The sequence below is a fragment of the Rattus rattus genome, chromosome 11, assembly GCF_011064425.1.
Source record: "Rattus rattus isolate New Zealand chromosome 11, Rrattus_CSIRO_v1, whole genome shotgun sequence".
NCBI lineage: Eukaryota > Metazoa > Chordata > Mammalia > Rodentia > Muridae > Rattus > Rattus rattus.
In genome coordinates this window covers 7,609,895-7,634,749 of record NC_046164.1, presented here as the reverse complement: position 1 = coordinate 7,634,749, position 24,855 = coordinate 7,609,895, and the positions used below count along the sequence as shown (strand labels likewise).

The 24,855-nt window shown below is 45.0% G+C and overlaps 1 protein-coding gene across 1 annotated transcript in view; it reads left to right on the top strand.

The window, feature by feature from the left end:
• The window catches only part of Fras1 (Fraser extracellular matrix complex subunit 1), a 250,306-nt gene that overhangs the window by 100,362 nt on the left and 125,089 nt on the right, over window positions 1–24,855 (top strand). Inside the window, exons 20-27 of the mRNA XM_032916779.1 lie at window positions 1,513–1,665; window positions 2,154–2,300; window positions 11,036–11,182; window positions 13,842–13,982; window positions 14,602–14,742; window positions 16,264–16,404; window positions 19,228–19,498; window positions 23,111–23,195. Coding sequence (XP_032772670.1) covers window positions 1,513–1,665; window positions 2,154–2,300; window positions 11,036–11,182; window positions 13,842–13,982; window positions 14,602–14,742; window positions 16,264–16,404; window positions 19,228–19,498; window positions 23,111–23,195 — 1,226 coding nt within the window. The remainder of the gene's footprint in view (window positions 1–1,512; window positions 1,666–2,153; window positions 2,301–11,035; window positions 11,183–13,841; window positions 13,983–14,601; window positions 14,743–16,263; window positions 16,405–19,227; window positions 19,499–23,110; window positions 23,196–24,855) is intronic.

The window sequence follows — 24,855 nt, the reverse complement described above, 5'->3', positions numbered from 1 at the left end:
TTGCTGGGACTAAAGGTGTATGCCACCGTTGTCCAACTCATATTTCTTTTAGCGAAGCCACCATTTCCTTCATGATGTACTGAAGAGCTTTAATAAGGATTCCTTTGGCTCCTAGGATGTCATGAGTTGTCTCTAATATCACTCAAAGGCTACCTGCTATTTGAAACTTCCAAGTTCAGAGACGGGCCAGGTATCTTGGTTTGTGTGATGCTTCAAGAGAGAGCATTTTTTGAGGAGGACATTTTGACTTAATTTCTGGGGCAGCAGCAGTGGGTTTCTAGGGCAATGGTCTCATGCTGGGTGGAGTGTGGGGGTGGGAATGAGACGCGCTTCCTGTGCAGAGACTATTTGTAGGCAACCAACGTTAAAGCAAGTTAACATGAGTTTCTCCAAAAGCACAGGAGCCAGGTCTGTTTGGGCAGGGATCATGGATGTGATGATCTGTGTAGCTGACATGGGCTTTTTTTTTTTTTTTTTTTTGAAAGAGCAAATGTGGCCCAGATCACTGTCTTGACCTATGATGTCAAGAGATGAAGCAAGGCATCTGAGCTCTGGTAGGGTAGGAACAGGTACGAAGTGCTTAGAGTCCCACGGGGAACATGGAACGGCCCTAAAACCAGAGTCCTTTCTTCCTGTCCTGCCCTCAACTGTTTTCATTTCTGTGAGTGATACAGGATCCACGAGTTTCTTCTGCCATGGAGATGAAGGATGGTGGATGAGGCTTTGAGGGTGATTACTACTTGAAGGCAGGGCAGAGGGAGTGTTAGGCCACAATGGAAGCTGAACCCAATTGAGCTCTGTATTAAAGGATGACTCTTGTATAAGTGCGGGCAAGAGAGTGCTGGCTCCACAAGATAATTTGTTTTATGGCTTTAATCACGGCTGGTATGACAGAGCTGCCGAGACCCATCTATCAGGTCGTGGAAATGATTTTTTTTTTCCATGCACAGCCCTTTGTTATAATTCTATCTTCCGTTAAAAACCAAAGTGAGCAACCAACTCAGACCAATTATCTGTTAAGCTCCCTGTCCCCATTCCAAAGGCTGACTACGAAGTGCGGGCTCTGGAGACCATGTGGAGGAGTCCTGTGGCTGGCTCAAGAGCCTGCCCCATGGTGGGGACACACAGCCCTCGAGGGCTCTTGCTCTGGGGGGGAGGGAGGAGTAACACGTAATGATCTTGCTGTTTCTGTTGGTCTGACATTTCTCTCTACCGTGTCAAGTATCTATCACACAAAGCCCTAGTACTTGAAGGTCGTTCAATTGGAAAGAAATGAAAACTCAATTGCTGTGCTGGGCCTAGCATTTACTAAAACCATTTACTACAAACCTCAAGCCCACACGGTTTGTACAAAGTCCCCAGTCTCTTCTTTGCTCGGGTGCTGCCTCTGGCCTCCTCTCTGGATGGCTGAGCTGCAGCTGTGGTAATTGAACCCCCTCTGCCATGTGGTGTACTGACTAGACTTCAGCTCACGAACGTCAGTGCTCATTTCCCTCCCTCTTCCCCTTCCAGACTGCCATCCTCTGTGCCAGCACTGTGTGGCCAATCTCCAAGACACTGGTAGCGTGTGCCTAAAGTGCCAGCATGCCCGCCACCTGCTGCTTGGAGATCACTGCGTTCCAGACTGCCCTCCTGGACACTATAAAGAGAGAGGCACTTGTAAAAGTGAGTAAGTGCTGGACTTGGGGTAGTATTGGGAGGGGGGGCTGCTGATGGAGTTCTTTTAATATCAGAGAAGGCTTTGGTGTTTCAGAGACAAAGGGGGCTAGAAGCTTCCGGCAGGGCTGCAGCCTGGCCAGCACCGTGTTTGGAGTCTCCTTTTCCACGGGTTGTTTTGGGAGTACCTTAGTGGTTTTCTTACTGCTGTGGTGGAACACCTGGGGCCTCAGATAGATGGCCACACTGCGCCTCCAGTTGGGAGGCAGAGATAAATGAGTACTGGTGCTCAACTTCCAGTCCCTTTGTAGTCAGGGCCTCAGCTGCTTACATTTAGGGGACATTGTCCATCCTCTGTCAGTCTAATCTATCCCTGCACATACATACCCAGGGGGTTGTCTCCTGTGTGAGTCTAGATCACGACAGGTTGGTATAAGCATCACAAGGAGAATATCTGGGTTCATCGTTTTTTACTCATGTCTCTCTTCCCTCCATAGGATGCCATCCCTCCTGCAGAAGCTGCCAGAATGGAGGGCCTTTCTCCTGCTCCTCTTGCGACACTGGTCTGGTTCTGACCCACATTGGTACCTGCAGCTCCACCTGCTTCCCTGGGCATTATTTGGATGATAACCAAGCTTGCCAGCGTAAGTTTAAAGAGCTGTCTCCTCTCCTGCCTTTCTGGGCCTTTAGAAGGAATGTGACGTTCTCCCTCCACCTTCTCCTCCGATAGCCTCTGTTTAATGTAAGAAAGAAAGCTAACGTTCAAAGGCAATATGGGTACCATTAGCAGACTGCGGCTTAGATAGCAGTCCCCCCCGGCCCACCCCGTTGGAGGTGCTTGCCTTTCTAAGGAGTAGCTGTGTGATCTTGGCTGAGTCATTTGCCTTTCCCCCTCCACTTGTCTCACACAAAGTATTAGTCAGTTTCATCTTTAAGGTTATCTTAGCAACCTGGCCCTTTGATCCTGAGCAGAGAAAGGAGCCCATGCTGGTGCCCAGTCAGTAGACCAGGCCCATCAATGTGTTTAATTTATCTTCTACTTTTATCTATTGATACTGACCTCATGCAAGGTGTCTCAGTTAAATATTTCCATTTCTTCCCAAAAATCTAGCTTTTTTTCCCCTTGTACAAGAGTTACATGTGTAAATGCCATCTCAAACAAGTATGGTTATCATTAAGGACACTGGATGAGACATAAAGAGTTTGGATAAATTAGAGAAAGAAGTGATCTGGAAAACAATTAAGCATCCGTCGCAGGTGAAGGGTGAGGCTGCTCACATTATTTTCATCTCTAAAAGTCACTCAAAAAGCTACCATGAAGCTAGAGAGCTGGCTCTGCTTGGACAAACACCCACTGTTCTTGCTGAGCACCTAGGGTGGGTCCCTAGCACATACATGGCGGCTTGCCACCATCTCTTACTTCATTTCCAGAAGATTAGAGGTCCCATTTTGGCCTCCATAGGCACTGTACACATGTAGGGTTTATACACACACGAAAGAAAGCACTATATAAACAAAATACATATAAATGGCCCCTTAAATATTAGTTATAGTTTTGAAAATCACAGTGAACAAATACGGTAGTGATATTTCAATTTTATAATGCAGGAATTCTCAGGTGGAAGGCACTATAGACTAGTGGCTTTGAGGAATCTGTAGAGTTGGGGAGGGCCTTCTAGAAGTTTAAATGCTAATGTTACTTAAGAGCATTATGACCCTAAACAAGTCACCTTTGACAACAGTGTCTTTCTATAAAGAGGGAATGTCTTAGTTTTCTTCCTTATTGCTGTGGTAAAAATCCCCTGGACAGGACTCCTTTAGGTTTATAGCTCCAGAAGGATACAGTCCCTCAGGAGAGAGAAGATGTGCAGCAGGCAGCCAAGTCATGGTGGCAGACACAGAAGGCTGGCTGCTTACATTGCATCCACACCCAGAAAGCAGAAAGTAAACAAGAAGTAGGACTGAGCTTTTAAAGCCTCTAAGGTCACCCTTGGTGATCCACTTACTCCATAAGGCTCCATTTCCTAAAGTTCCACAACCTTCCAGGAAAACGGCCAGCTGGGTGTCAGATGTCCAAATATGTATGCCTATGAAAGTCATGTCTCATTAAAACCACAGTAGGAATTTAATAACAGTAGGTACATCCTACTACTATAGCACTTAACAAAGACTCAGCAGAGAGTGAGATTTCTTTCACCATAGAGCAGTTACTGTTTTCAAGCCCATCTGGAATGAAAGGCTAACCCCTCAGTGAAAGATAACTTCTGTAGATACAGACAGGAAGAACGATGTCTTTGCTAGTTCACTGATTTGTGTATGAGCATTTGCATTTGTTGCAAAGGTATATAAAATCCAGGATTTTGCATCATCTGTTGACGTCCTGGAGATAGAAACTTCTTTTGAAGTAATGGGAAGATTTCCTCACATTTGTAACAAAAGCTAGGTGTGGTATATATCAGCTGTCTGCCAGAACTGACACATTCTATAATGCAGCAGGAGCAGGAAGGAAGTGCTTGCGTTTCTATTGAAGAGCGAGAGTATTTGTTGGTGGAGAAATAGTGACTGAGATTTATGAGGATCCTCGCAGCCTCAGAATCGCAGAAATAGAAATCCAAAAGAACTAAACAGAATTCCTCGTGTGAAGAATAGATGACAAAAGCTGACTGTGTCATAGTCCTTCTCCTTGGGGAAGCCTTGGCCTTGCTGCGGGGTGGCCCAGGAACAAACTGCTGTACTGCTGTGTAAATAGGATTTCTTGGAGTGTTTCCATTGAATTAAGACTCTCCCAACTCTCATCTTTAAGTTTTCTTCTTTTCTTTAACTGACTAAAATAAGCCTCTAAATTGGGCCGAGTCTCTATTATGTGAAACACACAAAAAAGCATCAGCTATGCCCTTTGTGGTGCTCACCATTAGAGCCCATTATAGCGTGCCAATTCTAGAAACCGTACAGTAAAGAGCTATTGAGGAATTATCACCAGTGCTATAGGAGGCATCAATCAATATGCTACTAAAGAAATCCAGGAATGCGGAACGTAAAATTATGTTTTCAGAAGTATTTAGGAAATGCACTCTCTCAGCTCTGGGATTTAAGAGCAACCAGATGAGGCAGGAACTTTGAAAAATAAACTGCATGGTACTTGACCCACAATCCTTCCGAGCTGGAGGAAAGTTCCAGGGATACCTGAGCCACCCTTGTACCCAGAGCACGGACAAGTGAGGGAAAGAAACCAGTTCCCCTGTTGGGGTCTTCTTTCTGATTGGCTCTAAAACGTCTCTAGGGAGAAATAAAACGTAAGCCTCCTCCCTTGTTCACATGTTTGCCTTCCAGAGTTTGTGATTAAATCATTCCCTCTTGGACTTTGTTCTGGGCAAAGCTGGAGCTGGTGGAGTGATAAAGCAGAGGTGATGGGTCTTTCTTAGACCCAAGTTAGATTGCATAGTAAGAGAGTGTATGAGTTCCACATGCTATAAGATCCCTCAATTGTTTATGAGGGACACTGGTAATACATCTCAGCTTTTCTTAATGATTTCTGAGGTTACTGGCCCGGCCTCCCTGAACTGCCTCGGTTTCTCCCAGTGACGTCCCAGAAGCATGGCTGCATCAGGATGCTTCTTTATGTAAAAGAGCATCCAGCCACATGCCTCTGGCAGGTGAGAGAAGCTTTAGACCTCAGGGGCAGTGAGTGGCATGTGTGGGACTATCGTATGGTGGACAAACACAGCCATTTGCTGATTGCCTAGAAAGGAAGAAGAGAACAAGTTTGGAGACAGAGATGGTGCCACCTGCTCCTCACTGTGAAACGGCTGCTTTGACTCCATGAAGTCGTTTGCGGTTTCAAAGTGCTTGTCATAGATCTACTCCTTCTGTAGTCACTAAAGGAGCTAAATTGTATATTGAAGTCCCCAGGAGGAATGACAGACCAAATAGAAAGATTAAGGAGCATGGACAGAGATGGAAGGAAGCCACAACCAATCCTCTGATATCAGGACAAGGAAGTAGCCTGTGAACCCAAGCAGTTGGATCTCACTTTGCAGCCCCTTGTCAAGTAGGAAGGTCCAAAGGGTATTTAGGTGAATGGAGGCTTCTCGGCTTAAGCCTGTATGTCAGTGTCTTTAGTCGCCATGTTACCGTTTTTAATTGACATTAAGCCTTTAATTTACCTCAGGTGGTTTGCCTATAGGGACTGCTATCCAACCACTGTCCTCTTCCTGCGCGTGTTCAGTTGGTTTAAGAGCATAAATGTATGACTTTTCTATTTTTAATTATTTTTTTATAATTTTATTTAATTTATTATTACCTAATTTTTCCCTTTCCTTCCCTCCCTCCAAACCATTTTGTATAGCCATCTTGCTTTCTTTCAAATTCATTCTCTCTCTCATTCATTGTTGTTACATACATATGGTGTGTATACATATGTATGAAAAAATAACTCTTTGCACCTCCTGCCAAGATTCAAGTATGTACACACTCACACATATATATACACATACACATACACACACACATACACACACAACACACACACACAAACATACACACACAGCACACGCACACATACACACACACACACACACACACACACACACACACTCACTCCTAAATACACAAATCCAGTCTGTATAACATTACTTGCCTGTATGACCTTTCTTAAGTTCTGCCTATTTTGCTTGGTTGCTTTTGGTTTATTTCCTTTACTTTAAAAAACTGAATTCTTATTGCTTTAATTGTAAAACATAACTGCACAATGTTTCCTATATTGTTATAAATGTGACATATCAAAATGCCATGAGCCATTGTTTTCTTTAAAGTCATTATTTAAAAATACTAGTGTAATAAAACCGTATCTCTTGATCATTGTATTACTAGGGATATCAGTTTTACTAAAATCAGAAACATATCAATCATTTTGAAAATGTGTCTCAACTCTCCAAGGGAATCCACACCTTTTTTAATCTGTTTTATTTTTTTCTGTGTGGTACCTGTGTCTGCATACTTTTTAATGTGCTTATATGCGCACATACATGTGTGTGGATATGCCTGTGGAGGCCGGAGGGATGCTGAGGTGCTACAAAAGGGTGTACCTGGGAAAGTGTTCTAGAATGAGGCGTCCAGAAGGGCTTTCTGGAAGCAAGGCAGAAGGATGAGTCAGACAGAGCTAGAGATAGGAGAGATGTTTCTAGAAAGGGGATTCAGGATTTCCAGGCAAGTGTGGAAGGGAGGGAGGTAGAGAAGCAAGATTTGTAGAAATGCTGACCAGAAACTTTTTAGGATTTAAAAAAAAAAAATCATGACAATATTAATAAAAGCACCACTGGTGGATACCAGGAGAGTGGGTTGCAAGTGGGTCAGAATAGATGTGGGAAAGGCAGGGGGCTGTATGAGAGTACTCCAGCAGGGAGGGACTATATGAGAGCACTCCAGCAGGGAGGACTGTATGAGAGCACTCCAGCAGGGAGGACTGTATGAGAGCACTCCAGCAGGGAGGACTGTATGAGAGCACTCCAGCGGGGAGGACTATATGAGAGCACTCCAGCAGGGAGGACTGTGAGAGCACTCCAGCAGGAGGGAGGACTGGACTGTATGAGAGCACTCCAGCAGGCAGGGAGGACTGTGAGAGCACTCCAGCAGGGAGGACTGTGAGAGACTCCAGCAGGGAGGACTGTATGAGAGCACTCCAGCAGGGAGGACTGTATGAGAGCACTCCAGCAGGGACTGTGAGAACTGTATGAGAGCACTCCAGCAGGGAGGACTGAGAGCACTCCAGCAGGGAGGACTGTATGAGAGCACTCCAGCAGGGAGGACTGTATGAGAGCACTCCAGCAGGGAGGACTGTATGAGAGCACTCCAGCAGGGAGGACTGTATGAGAGCACTCCAGCAGGGAGGACTGTATGAGAGCACTCCAGCAGGGAGGACTGTATGAGAGCACCCCAGCAGGGAGGACTGTACGAGAAAACCCCAGCAGGGAGGACTGGAGGAGAGCACTCCAGCAGGGAGGACTGTGGAGAGCACTCAGCAGGGAGGACTGTATGAGAGCACTCCAGCACTGAGAGCACTCCAGCTGGGAGGGGAGGAGGACTGTATGAGAGCACTCCAGCAGGGAGGACTGTGAGAGCACTCCAGCAGGAGGACTGTATGAGAGCACTCCAGCAGGGAGGACTGTATGGGGAGAGCACTCCAGCAGGAGGACTGTATGAGAGCACTCCAGCAGGGGAGGACTGTATGAGAGCACTCCAGCTGGGAGGACTGTGTGAGAGCACTCCAGCAGGGGAGGACTATATGAGAGCACTCCAGCGGGGAGGACTGTACGAGAGTACTCCAGCAAGAGGACTGTATGAGAGCACTCCAGCATGAAGGACTGTATGAGAGCACTCCAGCAGGCACTCCAGCAGGGAGGACTGTATGAGAGCACTCAGCAGGGAGGACACACCAGCAGGAGGACACTCCAGCTGGGGAGGACTGTATGAGAGCACTCCAGCACTCCAGCAGGGAGGACTGTATGGAGCACTCCAGCAGGAGGACTGTATGAGAGCACTCCAGCAGGGAGGAATGTATGAGAGCACTCCAGCAGGGAGGACTGTATGAGAGCACTCCAGCAGGGAGGACTGTATGAGAGCACTCCAGCAGGGAGGACTGTATGAGAGCACTCCAGCAGGGAGGACTGTATGAGAGCACTCCAGCAGGGAGGACTGTATGAGAGCACTCCAGCAGGGAGGACTGTATGAGAGCACTCCAGCAGGGAGGACTGTATGAGAGCACTCCAGCAGGGAGGACTGTGGAGAGCACTCCAGCAGGGAGGACTGTGAGAGCACTCCAGCAGGGAGGACTGTGTGAGAACACTAGCACGGAGGGCAGTATGAGAGCGCTCCACCGGGGAGGACTGTATGAGAGCACTCCAGCAGGGAGGACTGTATGAGAGCACTCCAGCAGGGAGGACTGTATGAGAGCACTCCAGCAGGGAGGACTGTATGAGAGCACTCCAGCAGGGAGGACTGTATGAGAGCACTCCAGCAGGGAGGACTGTATGAGAGCACTCCAGCAGGGAGGACTGTATGAGAGCACTCCAGCAGGGAGGACTGTATGAGAGCACTCCAGCAGGGAGGACTGTATGAGAGCACTCCAGCAGGAGGACTGTATGAGAGCACTCCAGCAGGGAGGACTGTATGAGAGCACTCCAGCAGGGAGGACTGTATGAGAGCACTCCAGCAGGAGGACTGTATGAGAGACTGTATGAGAGCACTCCAGCAGGGAGGACTGTATGAGAGCACTCCAGCAGGGAGGACTGTATGAGAGCACTCCAGCAGGGAGGACTGTATGAGAGCACTCCAGCAGGGAGGACTGTATGAGAGCACTCCAGCAGGGAGGACTGTATGAGAGCACTCCAGCAGGAGGACTGTATGAGAGCACTCCAGCAGGGAGGACTGTATGAGAGCACTGTATGAGAGCACTCAAGCAGGAGGACTGTATGAGAGCACTCCAGCAGGAGGACTGTATGAGAGCACTCCAGCAGGGAGGACTGTGAGAGCACTCCAGCAGGGAGGACTGTGAGAGCACTCCAGCAGGGGAGGACTGTGAGAGCACTCCAGCAGGGAGGACTGTCGGAGAGCACTGAGAGCACTCCAGGGAGGACTGGCAGGGAGGACTGTATGAGAGCACTCCAGCAGGGAGGACTGTATGAGAGCACTCCAGCAGGGAGGACTGTACGAGAGTACTCCAGCAAGAGGACTGTATGAGAGCACTCCAGCAGGGAGGACTGTATGAGAGCACTCCAGCAGGGAGGACTGTATGAGAGCACTCCAGCAGGGAGGACTGTATGAGAGCACTCCAGCAGGGAGGACTGTACGAGAGTACTCCAGCAGGGAGGACTGTATGAGAGTACTCCAGCAAGAGGACTGTATGAGAGCACTCCAGCAGGGAGGACTGTATGAGAGCACTCCAGCAGGGAGGACTGTATGAGAGCACTCCAGCAGGGAGGACTGTATGAGAGCACTCCAGCAGGGAGGACTGTATGAGAGCACTCCAGCAGGGGGGACGGTATGCGAGCACCCCAGCAGGGGGGACTGTATGAGAGCACTCCAGCAGGGAGGACTGTATGAGAGCACTCCAGCATGGAGGACTGTATGAGAGCACTCCAGCAGGGGAGGACTGTGAGAGCACTCCAGCAGGGAGGACTGTGAGAGTACTCCAGCAGGGGAGGACTGTGAGAGCACTCCAGCAGGGAGGACTGCAGAGTACTCCAGCAGGGAGGGGGAGGACTCCAGCAAGAGGACTGTGTGAGAGCACTCCAGCAGGGAGGACTGTATGAGAGCACTCCAGCAGGGAAGACTGTACGAGAGCACTACAGCAGGGAAGAGTGTGAGAGCACTCCAGCAGGGAGGACTGTATGAGAGCACTCCAGCAGGGAGGACTGCACTGCAGCAAGAGGACTGTATGAGAGCACTCCAGCATGAAGGACTGTATGAGAGCACTCCAGCAGGGAGGACTGGACTGTATGCGTGTACTCCAGCAGGAGGACTGTATGAGAACACTCGAGCAGGGAGGATGGTATGAGAGTACTCCATCAGGGACAGGAGGGATTGTATGAGAGCACTTCAACAGGGAGGACTGTATGGGAGCACTCCACAAGGGAGGACTGTATGAGAGTACTCCAGAGATGGAGATAGTAGCCTTGGTTCATCTCCACTTGTGGACATGAGAAAAGCATAAAGTTTCTAATTTTTGTTGGAGAGATTGAGCAGTCAGGACTCAGTGGACAACTAGATCTGGGTGAATGAAGGGGAGAGTCAAGATAGACTCCAAGGCTCCCAACACAGATAACTGAGCAGAAGGAGCAACGGTGGTTGTTCCACTGGAGAGAATGAAAACAGACTGGTATGAGGCATCTGCCCTGGATGCCTCCATTTTGTGCCTGGCTGCTAAGAATTACAACGAGGTAAGCCAATAAACTAGGTCACATCTAAGTCCTACGTCTTAAAATGCAGGATTTCACAATCTCCACAATAAAGTTGTCACCTAAAGTCATATGTGTCTGTATCATAAATGACAGGGAGAGGTTGATCTCCTAAGTGATGTTCAAATAAAGCCATTATTCTTCATCTAAGCATGAATTCTGTAGCTGAATTACAGAAACATTTGAATGTGGGATTCTTGTTCTTGGATTTATCTTCATCTTCGGGAAATGGATTGCTTCCTTCTGTTCTAGAAAATAAACTAATATTGTCTGTGTCTGTTGCTCACAGAAGAGGGTTATGGGCCACAATTGAGAGGCAAGTTGGAGCCAGGCTTTGCTCCGATGCAGCATCTGTCTAGATTTGGTCGGTGCCTGTTGACTTGTGGTTGTAACCATCTGGTCCTCTCCCTTTCCTCTTCACCAATCAGCATGCAACAGGCATTGTAGAAGCTGCGATTCACAGGGCAGCTGCACCTCCTGCCGAGACCCAAGCAAGGTCCTGCTCTTTGGGGAATGCCAGTATGAGAGCTGCACACCCCAGTACTACCTTGACATCTCCACCAAGACGTGCAAAGGTAAAGCTTTTCCTGAACTGTGTGAGGATTCCTTTATTCAGGGATGTGTTTTTGCTCTAGTCGCCCATCTCAGGGAAACACCTTCATCAGATGCCTTCTACATTCTGGGGTACAGCAATCAAGATATATGCGTGCACCTATGCATCCATTGGACAAATTATTTCAGTTTCTTCAAATTTTTCGATAGTGTATCTCACATTGGGAAACATGCCAGAGGTAGCAAGTGGAAAATAAACCCTTCCGTTGTATTTCCTTGCTCTACCTAATAGTGTGTTGTGTTGAAGTTTTCATTATCTCTTTTCACACTTGAGATTTTTCTGTTTCTTTTGAAAATTTCAGAAATTGGTTTATATCAGTACAGCACAACTGTAGGTTGGACTGCATAGCTCTCGTCTTTGTTTTACTACAGTCCCTACTGTTCTCTCTATACTAGGGCTTTTCTGGAGATGTCCATTACCTCCCTGTTGCCTCCCTGTTGCCTCCCTGTTGCCTCCCTGTTGCCTCCCTGGGCCAGGAAGCATTTGCAAGTTTCATTTGCTTGACTTAATGAAGTCAAGAGTTACATCTGAATTGTTTATCTCTACTTAGCATCTTCTTTTTTTTTTTTTTTTTAATCGTGTCAAGCCAGGAGAGGGAAGGAAGAGAGGAAAGAGAGAGAGAGAGAGAGAGAGAGAGAGAGGGAGAGGGAGAGGGGGAGGGAAAGGGGGGGGGAGGAAAAGGGGGAGAGGGGAAGGGGGGGGGGGGGGGGGAGGGAAAGGGAGAGGGAGAGGGAGAGGGAGAGGGAGAGGGGAAGAGAGAGTGAGAGTGAGCCTCTACTTAGCATCTTCAAATGGGTGAAAACACCAAACATTATTTCCTGGTCTACAGTGACTAGAATTCCTGTGGCAGAGCTCAGCATGGGCAAAACGGGGTTTGATTGTTTGCCTTGCCTGCTCTTAGGCTAGTATCCCTCCATGTTTCATTCTAGCACTCTGGTTCTGTTGGAGGAGGGCCAGCTTAGAAGCAGAGGTTAAATGTCTGTCAAGTAAACTCTGGAAGTCCTCAGCCTCTGCAAAATTACACAGTTTCCATGCCAAGAAATCCTACATGGTGGTCAGCTTAGGTCGTCTTCCATGTTCATAACCACAGGAGCTTTTCTGTTCCTTTCTTTTTAACCAGGGACTGTCAGTGGTGAAGAGCAAAGTTCTCCCAGATCCTCCATGTTATAAATGATTTCATGACTGTGCTGGTTTTCAAGGCTCTGTTTTCAGTCATTTTCCCCTCAGGACGGATTCAACCAAATAAATGAAATAGATTAATGCTATAAACCTTCAGAGCATGTGTACTAACTTGCACATGTACCTGCTGCCTAAGGACTTAGCAATACTCTGTGAAGGAAGAGAAAAGATGAGTTGTCCCAGCTTTCTAGCTGGGTAGGAAAATGGACGTGAGTGGAAATAAGTTCTCTAAGACATACCGTCCCTCTACAGACCTCTACTGAGCTGTTACTTTACACTGGGCATTGTACTTAGTTACTGTGATTTAAGCCAGGGATTTGCAGATCCTAAGTGCATGCTTACCACTGAGCTCTCCAGATCTGTGCCAATTTTTTACATTCATTGTTTCCTTTTGTCTTTCCAGTGGACAGGAAATGGGTACCTAGTGCATATTTTATGAGGCCTCTAGAGGTTTAGGAAAAGGTAGGAAAATGGAGAGGAAAAGCAGCCAAATGATGATGTAAAAGACTTGCCCAACTTCAAAACTCATGTACTTCACCAGGCTATGACTTCTCATCATCCAGGTACCCACTTCCCCTCCTCCCACAAAAGACCACCTAGAACACTGCCTCTCACACACCACACGAGCTCTCTAATTGGATCAGTGTTTTCTGGGATATCAAAACCACCAACTACAAACACGATCATGTTTATAACAGCAATACCACCAGGGAGGGCAGGAGCTTGCTTCCCTGGGCCCCAGCTCCCAAGACTCCCAACTCAATGGATCCGATGCTGAGCCTGATGAATATGTATTAACAAGCCTCCGTGTCTCACTTTTATATTCGTCCCATGCAATGAACTGCATCCTTATAGATGCTTGTTGAACAGAGAAACACCCAAACTAGTTTGTTCTTCCCTAAATGAGGTCTTCCATTGTCCAGTAACCCCTTCTTTCTGGAGAGTTCCTTTATACAGTTTGTTCTTTCTGCCATGCTGTCCCCATTCGGTTTTTAATGAGCCTGGTGTCCAGGCAGCAGCAGCATTCTTAGCTATGTCTCTGATGTCTCTGAGTATTTGGAGGGCGTTAGGGTTAGGTCTGTGGGGCAAGCGTGTTCCCTAGGATAGGTTAAGCATAAAGAACTAGGGTGGCGGGAGGCTGAAGTACTCAGGTGCCGGTGGAATAATGCCAGTTGACATTCAGAAGCCCTGTTGACAAGCAGGCTCTGCACAGGCTTGGACTGCTCTTTGTGCATGCCTGTGTCTGACATAATTAGGAAATGCTAAACCTCCAGAAGCATTTAAAGGCCTACAAGCTAGGGCCTCGTTACAGCCCGATTATCTGACATCTCTTGTGCTGTCCTTACTTTACCTCTCACAGCCACAGACAGTGGCCTCCTAATGGTTTGCTGAGACCCATAGAGGACCGAATGGAAGGTGTGTAATGTGGGCTTTCTTTCTAGAGTGTGACTGGAGTTGCAACGCCTGTACCGGGCCTCTCCGAACGGACTGCCTGCAATGCATGGACGGCTATGTTCTCCAGGATGGTGTGTGCGTGGAGCAGTGCTCACCACAGCACTACCGGGACTCCGGCTTCTGTAAGCGTAAGTGTCAGCCTCTGGCTTTTAAGGGGCCCATGGCAAGTTTTTCTTCTGGCTTTTCTACACCTCCTGGTTTCTTTCCTCGGGGATGTCTCTATTTTTGGTGACAGGTTCCTCTTCCTTTTCCCATGCCCTGGTAGAACACACGCTAAAAATCTGCTATCAGAATGGCAACCATAGAGTTGAATGGCCACACAAACATTTGTGTGAACCATTAATTTTAGAGTTTCTTAAACATTTAACAACCCTGTTCTCAATACGGGAGCTTTGTATACCTAGGGATTTGAACACTGGAAGGACTGATAATTAATTACAGCAAAGATAAATGCATGCCATTATTTTTGTGTTTGTCTAGCATTTTCCATAATCGGATCCAAACTCCCTGGGATGAGTTTGGGACAGTATTTTTACTTCTGAGATGTATGGTTCATAAAGGTAGAGAGGCTGGCCCCACGTCTCCACTGAGAGTTGTAACTAACGCAACCAGGAGCCGGACTCCCTTGCTCTTGCTGACAAGCGTTGCCTGTTTAGGGTCCCATTGCTCCATGACTTTGGCCGTAAGTGCCCAGAGTCCACTTGGAAAACTACATGGACTCTCGTTGATCTGACATTTGTCTTTCAGGCTGTGACAGCCACTGTCTCCAGTGCCAGGGCCCCCACAAGTGCACACGCTGCGAAGAGCCATTTCTTCTCTTCAGAGCCCAGTGTGTTCAGGAATGTGCGAAAGGATACTTTGCAGACCACGCCGAACACAAATGCACAGGTAAGCTGGGTCTTGGCTGAGTGCTTTGGGAAGAGCTAGGGGCAGCCAGCAAGTCATCTGCACTGATTCTCGGGGTAACCAAGACCATCCGACATAGAAGCAGAATAAAAGTCAACAAACTTGGCCTAAGGGCATCGATTGCTTCCCATGTATATATGCCAAATGCTGGTTAAGTAGAATACAGGAAGCCAGACCAATAATTCTCTTGTACGAATCAATATTGTTCCTAAAGGTCTTTGTAGAAACCAAGCCAGCATTTTATGGAATGCCAAGCTTATATCGAATGACTGTGAGGTACCCATTAAAAGTGGGTCAGCTATATTGGTATGGAGAAAGAACGTTCAGCGTGTAGACTAAATCGCTCATGACCCCAGTATTGATATCATATCCGTAAGGAATAGGATTTGGGCAATCAGTTAGTGAGAAATACTGGCGCTTTGACTACTAGACTGAGGTTAAGCCCAAAGCTTTAACCTCCTTGTCAATGGGATCATCTCAGAAGAATTCCTACAGGCTCTCACTTCTACTGAAACCTGTTGTCAGGTGCATTCACTAGAAAGAACACTTGACGTTGAATAATAATGCCATCAAGAAGCACAGGTAACTTGGGTCTTTTCTCAGTGCTTTGAGGGAAAACTCGTTGAGTTACATTTCTCTACATTGTCTTCACCTCTAGTATCTCATTTAATGTTCACAATGGCTTGGTAAAACATGGTAGACAGAGAGAATCCTGTTCTGTAAGGCAATGCATTGAGCCCTAGATCTCTGATTCTAGTCTAAGGCCCTAACACTATACCACATAGCCGTACCATAATAAATCCCAGCTAAGGAAGCAGGACAAGTAGGCACAAAGCACTCTGTCTTTCAAAGGTTATTAACTTGATCAAAAGAAGAAGAAGAAGAAGCCCTGTGTCTCTTTTAAGAGCTAGCTCTCTGGGTGAGGTTAATACTTATGGTCACTATTCTCATTCTCAGGTGACACAGCTATCACAGCGATAATAACAGAGAGACTGAGGACTGGTATGGAAGAATAGTTGAGCTCCCCTGGTATGCCTGGCACTTCATATTGTAGTCCTCCAAACCATTGTCTGTATTAGGGGCTATTTCTACCCTTATTGTTAAGACAAGAACATTGCAGCCCAGATTGTAAAAGGCACTTCAGGGTCATGGTTGATAAAGGGCAGAGAAGGAAAGGTAACCCAGAAGAACCTGTGCTTTTAGTCTCTCTAAACACCGTCTCTCACAAGTCAGTAGGCCCTTTGGAACATTCATCCGTGTGCAGTGTTCTTTAGATGATGATGTGTGAGTTGAGGTGTGGATCTCGCTATTCCATTTCCTCCTCGGGGGAAATCAGCTCCCTACAAATATCAGCAAGGAAACTAAATTTTCTGTTGTTACAGTGAGGCAAGTTTTATCCATTGCTGGCATTTAGTTCTTCCGGTTACAGTATCTCTACTTCCTGCTGTAGTCCTACCAGGAGATGTACTTGGCTGTGCCTTATTTGTGTCTTCTTTCCGACAGCCTGCCCTCAGGGATGCTTGCAGTGCAGCCACAAAGATCGGTGCCACTTATGCGACCACGGTTTCTTCCTGAAGAGTGGCTTCTGCATGCCCACCTGTGTCCCTGGTTTCTCTGGCCACTCATCTAATGAAACCTGCACTGGTAAGATCATCCCTGCTGGAAGCCTGGTGATGTTACCAGTCATACCTCTCTGCAGACAATGCGTCTCCAGATACGGTTAACATCCGTTATGTGAAACTCAGCTTTCCATTTGTGCAGAGACCCCTGATGCTACACGAGACACTATTTGTAGAACATAGGCAATTAGGAAGATCTAACTCCTGATTTCTTTGATCTTAGGATGAAAACAGAAGGGCTCTGTCCCTTAAAAGTCATAACTATCAGATAAGAAATTTGATGTAAACTTAGGTGCATTCTTGAACGGCAGCCACAGTTTAGAAAATCATGTACATATAACTTGTCTAATGCATTGATTGTCTTCATATAAACTCGTATAGCTAGTTCTGCCCAGGTGCCGTAGTGCATCTTTTATACACAAAGTGGAGAGGGGTTTTAAATGAATAGTGTGGGAGGCTGGTCCATTAACTGCAGGTGTTTGAGGTACATTGATTGGAAGGTGTTTGTAAGGAACTCTTTCTCCCAACACAGAATAGACATCTCCCTTTAAAAAGCAAAGAGAAGTGAATTTAAGTTTAGCCCTTGTACGTTTCTTTTTGGATAGGTAAAGCTTATGAGTTGCACCATGGCTGAGAGCTCCTAGGGTTTTGTATGACTTTGGTATTTTGTTTTTATTTCTTGACAGTACCAGGGATTGAAGCTAGGGCTTCCCACATGGTAGGCAAGTATTCCACCCTTGAGCCTCAGCACTAAGATGGGGCTTTTGTTTTTCATGCTGACAGCTTAATACATAGTCTGTCTCCAGATCTTTGATCTCTAAAGAGAGTAAAACTTTCAAAGAAAAAGAGAAATAGCCCATCTCTGGCTTCCTTTATTTGGGATCTTCTTGGGAATTGCAAGTGCTTGTGAGTCAGCTTTCGACTCTTGGGATAATGCACACATCAACTTAGGAAACAGATTTCACTTTCATTAGGATGATTTTATGTAGGAGTCACCACCAGGAAACTCGGCATCCTCAAGTCGTCCTCTGACCTAGTTGTAGAAGGGCACAGTGACAGACCAAGACCTTGACAAACTACATTGCAGGAGAAAGGATCGATTCTACATCACCATTCCCAAGTCATCAGATGTTCCACGTGGGCAGAGATGATCAAACTTTTATGACCACGGTGTATGGACTTCCCATGAATTCTGAGCCATTGCCCTGTGGATTAACGGGTACTCTTCTAGGGATAGCATCAGACACCTGCCTCTTTGCTCACTCTAACTGCATGTGATATGATACTCTTGTCAGGAAAAGACTATGGTTTTCAAACCTGCCAGCTCATTAGAGTTCCCTGGGTGTCTATAAAATTAAGGAGATCCAACTCAGAGCATCTAATTCGGGATCTTTAGCAGTGGAGCCCAAGCATCCCTGTTACTTTAAAAGATCCCTAAATGAATCCTTATTTGGGTTACTAAGATATAAAATATACAAAAATTCCATCCTTTTAAACTATATTATAGTGATCCTTTTAAAAAGTATATTCAAAAAGTCATGTAACAGTCACCAACACCTAATTCCAGGACATTTTCAACAGCCTAAAAAGAAACTTCACAACCTTTAGCAGTGTCTGTTCATTTCCCTGTCACTCCAGCCTCTGGCAATCACTAATTTACTTTCTGTCTTTGCAGATGTGCCTACACCAGACATCTCCCATCAATAGAGCCACCCAGTATAAATGCTTTCATGTCTGGCTTCCATGTCTGCCTCTAATGTCAAGGTGTATCCGTGTTAGAGCCTGCCCTCGTCTGGGCTTCCCTTTTCATCTTTACGGATGTTATGACTGCATTTTATGGTTACATCACACTGTTTGGATCTGTTTACTTCTTCACCTCCATGTTTGTTTGTTTTCAAAACTGAATGTTGAGCCCATATATGTCAGGCGGGCCCTCTGCCGCTGAGCCACAGGCCCAGCCTTTGTTTATGTTTTTTAGCAGCTGTTTTCTCTTTTTGCCTCTTTTGAGTACCATAACTATGAGGTACCAGAGGCAAGTCTTTGCTTAGGCATATTGTAATTCTCCATGGCATCAACTGCAGCATTGTTGGGCCACATGCAAACTATATTTTTTTTTTTGAGGAACTGGCCGACTATATTTCCTAACGAATGCCCTATTTTACATGATTAGCAACAATCGATATGGAGTCTAGTTTCTCCACGTCTTGTCAACAATTATTATCATCTACTCTTAACAGAGGTGAACTTTTCTTCATAACTAAGGTTTTGGTTTCCAACCTGGTGACGAATGCTGGATACTGTTTGTGTGCTTCTTGGGCTTCCGTGTGTAGAGCTCTTCAGAGAAAGACTTATTCAAATTCTAGTAGGTTTTTAGTTCGCCCTTCATTGCTGAGATATAAGAACTGAATATGTGTTCTTCCCCACTTCCCCTGCCGCCCCCGCCCCCAGCTTGAGCATTCGCAAACATTCTAGAAGTTGTCCTTTTATATTGGTGTTTTGAAGTACAAATATTTTTAATTTTAATGATGTCAATTACATTGGTTTTTTTTCTTTCATCTTAAAACTATTTTGCCATACTTAAGAAATAATCGCTAGCTTATTCTTTGAACTTTATTCCAATATTGTCTTTCAACAAGTTTACAGTTTAACTCTTCCATCTAAGCTCTGGTTATCCTCATGGGCATCCAGCTGAGACTCCTCAGGGTAGAAGGATGCTGGTTGCAGAATAGCCTACATCTCCTCTGGGTACCTCTGAATTAGCACTGAAGGCCTATTTCTTTAAAATAAATACATGGAGACCAATTAGTGACTATGACAAGTCTGACCTTTAGGTTCATACATTTTCTAGACCAAGTGTACACTCCAAGTCTTCATGTGAACGGCTCCTTGACCCTTGGAATCGGTTCAATGAAGCCACTGGACTTTTCTCTCCTGAACATCCAACACCAAGACGGCAGAGTGGAAGATCTGCTGTTCCACGTTGTAAGCACGCCCACCAATGGTCAGCTCCTGCTCTCAAGAAATGGCAAAGAGGTCCAGCTGGAGAAGGCTGGCCACTTTAGCTGGAAAGATGTGAATGGGAAGAAAGTGCGCTTTGTGCACAGCAAAGAGAAGCTCAGGTGAGCCAGCCCTGTTGTCCCCTTCCAATTCCTTCTCAACCTGTCCCCCAACCCCCAACCTCTTTCTTAATAGCCATCCCTTCCCATCAGGGAAGATCAATACTCCACAAATCCTTCTGGTTGCCTGTCATCGTCCCCTGTAATTGCTTTGAGAATATGCTTCTGTTTGAGACATTTTCATTTTATCACATAATTATGGGTAATTCTCTGATGTGACAGGAAAATCCTGCACATAATTACCCAGGTTTTGGGCCCCACAGAAACAAAACTTATATAGAGCCAGATGCTTCCTCCATGTGAGGGCAATGTGAGGGAGCAACAAGGCAGGTAAAGAATGGAAGACTGGCTTGTTGAGGTGTCCTTTGGCCCCTAGAATTTGGGACGAAATCTTAGAGTCACACTTAGCTTTTTATTATCCACTTTATTAGATTAATTGTGTCTAATTTTTAAGTCTGATCCAGTTTTCCTCTGGTGCTACACACACTTCTGGCTGTCTTCCCTATCCTGGCTGATGTATGCCTCCAGAATGTAATTGAACATTAACAAGAGCCCAAGCAAATATAGCGTTATAATTAGCAGAGTAAATCTACTAATCAGAAGCCACGGAATGGACCCCCAAAGATTATCCTCCTGCATTCTCTGTCACCATGGTATACTTAGTTGGCCCAGATAGCTCACCATAGACTGTGTGTGGACAAGAGATTGCAGCCAATGAAACAGTGATAAGAACACAGATGAATATTTTCTACTGTCAACACTAAACATGGGCGTTCCTTCTGTTGCTTTGATTGACTGACTGGTTGGTTGGTTGGTTGGTTGGTTGGTTGGTTGGTTAGTTGGTTGGTTAGTTGGTTGGTTGGTTGGTTGATTATTTGGTTGGTTGGTTGGGGTTGGTTAGCTGGTTAGTTGGTTGGTTGGTTAGTTGGTTGGTTGGTTGGTTGATTGGTTGGTTGGTTGGTTGGTTGGTTGGTTGGTTGGTTGTTGGTTTGCTGGTTGATATTTAGCCTAAGGATACATAGGAAGAAAAATTGATGGCAGTTTCTCTATAATAGTTCAGAGCTGATGAGCTCAGTAATCTGCACTGGCCATATCATAGGAGCAAAAACAACTACTGCTCCTGTAAGCATTGTGTAAAGCACTCCATACAAACTGTGTAAATTATGTTACCATTCTACAGCCTTGACATGAGAATATGAGTAACAAGTACAGAGCTGCTACTCTAAGCTAACACTCTCACTAGACCATACCTTTAGCTACAACGATTTCTGCCTCCCCCATATTCTAACAATAGCAAGCCTGTGCCTCTCCTCAAGGGGTGAAAACTGCTGTATAGCAAGCACACACTCCTGTGCTGTGTTTCATGCCATCCAGGCACTCCCCAAATCCTTTTTCACCACATGTGCTTAGTTTGGTTGAAAGTACAATAAGTATAGTTTTTATGTATCCAAATCTCTTCCCAATCATAAAACTATGTACACACATGTGTACCACACTCACGAAGTTATACAGGCCCTGAGTCTACAGCCGTTTGCCATGAAATCACTTGTGGAAAAATGCATAGTTTTAGAGATAACTGAAGTTAACCCTCTTGTCTATTTAGCTTTTTCTACATGTTACCCAATTTCTTGCAGAATTAGCTTTGTACCCTTAAGTGGGATAAAACTCAGTAGTTTAGTAATTCTTGTAATATTCTTTCTTGGAATAAACATCCCATTTAATACTTCAGGTTTTTTATCTTTAAAAAAATCAAATAAATGAAATGATAAAAATTGTAAAGAGAGATTTGGAGAGGCACATAAAAACATAAAGTGAAACAAAAATGAGAAAGTCAATCTGACATACATGTGTGTATCATGATAATACTGACTATGATTAAGATAAGACTTCTTGAGAATGGCATTTCTTTGGGCTTAGAATACTCTTGTGTAGTAAAAGGCAATCTGTAACAGTAGCCAGAGCAACTGGGATAAAGTGAAAGGCGGAGCACTCCTAGTGGGACTTCGGCCACCAAAAGTTGTTTCCCTCTTTTTCAGATTGTTGATTCTACTAGTTGCATCCTCTTGAAGCTTAGAGGTGGGACTGGGGAGGGGCAGGATGGAAATGGGAATGAAAATGACAGGAAGACCTTGGAAAATGAGCAAGAATGTCTCTAAGACTTGGTTCAAAGAGCTTGAATGAAATTCTATTTTAAAGTGTCTGTTCCAGTGAGCATAAAGAAATGTATACAATGTTGTTATTGCAATCATAGTCAAGATAGAAAACAGTTCTGTCAACTCTACTCTGGTCTCCTTTAAAATCAATAGCAATTTCCTTCATCCCAGTTTCTGGCAACCGTGGTCTGGTTTTTCACCTCCATACTTTTACCCTTTCTAAAATGTCATGTGACTGGAAACACAATCTGTAGCGTTTCCTTTCTGTAATTGCTTTCCAGCTGTGTCCTCACATTTGAGGTATAAGTACTTAGTTCCAAGAATACATTTTAAAGAACCTTCAAGACAAGGGGCATCCAAATAGATCAGAATCTGAAATCTCTAACGTGTTGACCACAGATTTCACCAGTTCACTGTGAACTATGCTTGCTTGGTTATTAAAGACAACAATCTGCCTTCACTTCTAACTGGGTCTAAAGCTATTAGATGTCTGTGGTAGGAAGTCAATCCACTGGGTCTCTTTGGTTACATGTAGAAATTAGTTTTGAGTAAGCAAAATAATAAGACTACCCTACCTCTCTACAGAGGTGGCTCAAACCTTGGTGTCATTAAGAGCAATTTCTTCAAAGTAATTCCAGGAGCTAGAACTAGGAAATGGTAGGACACAACTTGTTCCGTGTCTTCCCTGGGTGTCATTCCCCTCTCACTACAGTTGGGCTTGCTCTACATTCTTGACATACTAGTAGATGACTACCCATAGTCAAATGACCAGACCTGGTGGAGGCAGGCCATGCCCAGTTTTTCTGAGGATCCAGACACCCCTTCTTAGTTGTATTCAGTGAATGGGTGGAAAGAGAGAGAAGGGACTGGGAAATAGCTTTGTGCAGCCCAGTTCTTCAAAAGTTGTTGGGGCCAACTCACAAGAGTTTGGAAGACTATGGCAAGGGATTGCTGGTCTAAGGGTGCCACTAAAAGCTGGTGGAGCTGTAATAGATAAGATTCCTTTCTGTTCTTCAGTTTAAACACTATCTAGGCCTGACAAGTAATTTTTTTTTCTGGTGTGTGTGTGTCTGTGTGTATATTTGTCTGTGTGTGTCTGTTTGTGTGTGTGTGTGTGTGTGTGTGTGTGTGTGTGTGTGTGTGAAAAGGCAGAGGAGTATGTGTGTGCATAATTTCAGTTACCTGTTATTATGACTTTCAAGGTCAATTCTCATCTACCATGAGACTTGAGGAACTAAGGCTTAGATAACAATTGCTTTTACCTGATGAGTCACCCAGCCAGCCCCATGAACAGTATTTTTAACAGTTTCATCTTTAATACTTTCTATTACAATGAAGATATTACTGTAATGATTTCATCTAAAATTTTACATGAATAAAGCTTGAAAATGTTGTAATCCTTTTCTTTCTAAAAACTAACATAGTGATCGTGTTTTCTTTTCTCCCTTGGGGACTTCCTTAGGAAAGGCTACTTTTCCTTGAAAATTAGTGACCAGCAATTCTTCTCTGAGCCACAGCTGATCAACATACAAGCATTTTCAACGCAGGTAATAAAAATGCCCAGCAGTGCACAAGTTTACGTGCCCTCTGGCTCTCATGAACCAATCCAGAGTCTCTCAGACTTCAACGGGAATGATTGAGCTTTGTTAATCTTGTAATTTTACTATGAAATGCTTTCTGATTAAGTTTGGGTTCTTAGGGTAGTACCATTGCCAATAATAATTTCTCATGCATCTCTGCCCTGTGTGTATGTCACATGATGCTCAGTTGAACTGCCAGTCCTGTGAAATAGTATCTCCAGTCTATAGATAAAGGAACTAAGGGAACAGAGTCTAGATAGTTTTTCTGGAGTAATCTAAGCTATTATAAGTCCAGAGACCTGGCTTCACAGTCTGTGTTCTAAGCTCTTTCCTGTTGCTATCTTGCTGACCTAAGCTTGATATCAGACCTGCAAAATAACTTAAAACTGCTCTGGTTACTAATGTTTTCCGTGGTTGTAGGTAGTTTGCTTTCTTTCCTCTGTCCCTCTCAGAGGTATACTAGTTCTAGTACTGAGGAGGTTCTCTGAGGAATGTACTAAATTAAGTGTCATTGTGCACATGAGCCAAACACAGATCTGAGGAAATCATTGCAGAAGCCAGGAAATTCAGGAAAACAGCTATCCCATTCATGTCTCCATAGAGATCCGGAATTGGTACAGAGGTAGAAGCTCTGAGCACTGGACTAGAGGAAGAGAACAGTGAAGTGTGCAAACAGAATTAGAACAAGTGTATACACTCACACACACACACACACACAAACACATGCACGTGTGCGTACAGGCACAGGCACACACACAGGCACATGCATGTGCATGCACACACACACACAACTATAGAATTCTCACTAGGCAAGCCTGTGAGACTAATCTAAGGGCACATTAACTTTACATATTTATCTCCACGCACTGAACCCCAAGAGGGTGGGAGATCAGCTTCAGAAACAGAATGCCCCAAACCCCAAACCTCATATCTTTAGTGCCAAAGCAAAACTGATCGCAGACATGGGGTAACCACGTGAGCATAAAGCAGTAGCAGTGGCTGCCAAATGACATTGATACCTGCCTCAGCTCTTCTCAATGATACTGTCACATCAGAGGTAGCAGGTCGCTGTGGAGAGATTAGAAGCTGATCCCTAGTCAAGTGTATAAATCTTGTTTTAATTAAAGCTAACACCCACGTCTGGAAACATGGGCCAGTGCTGAGGGCTGGTAGCTTAGCTGTGCCTCAGTTCGTAAACCCAGAAGCTCTGTTCTGATCAACTTTGCTTGGTACAATACAGTTTGGTCAATGAAAGACCTGCGGTGGAAATTGGCAAACCTTTACTCTGAGATGGCGTATCCCACAATTCCCTTGGTTCTGCTCGTTTCTCCACAGTCAAAGGAACAAAAAATAATAATTGCATATTTTGGTATTATTCATCATAGGATATGCCTTTATCATTTTAACTTTACGAAGCTGGAATTCTGGAAAGAAGTTTAACTTATTTTCAATTATTTTAAGGGTGTGCAATGTTTTACTGTCCTGTTGACCTGGGGTTTTCTTATGTAAGTAGTAGATTTGCAGTTTTCTGTTTATAGACTTTGATATCACCCTTTTTATTTTTTTAAAAAAAAGATTTTATTTATTTATATAAGTGTGTACCCTGTCACTCTCTTCAGACACACCA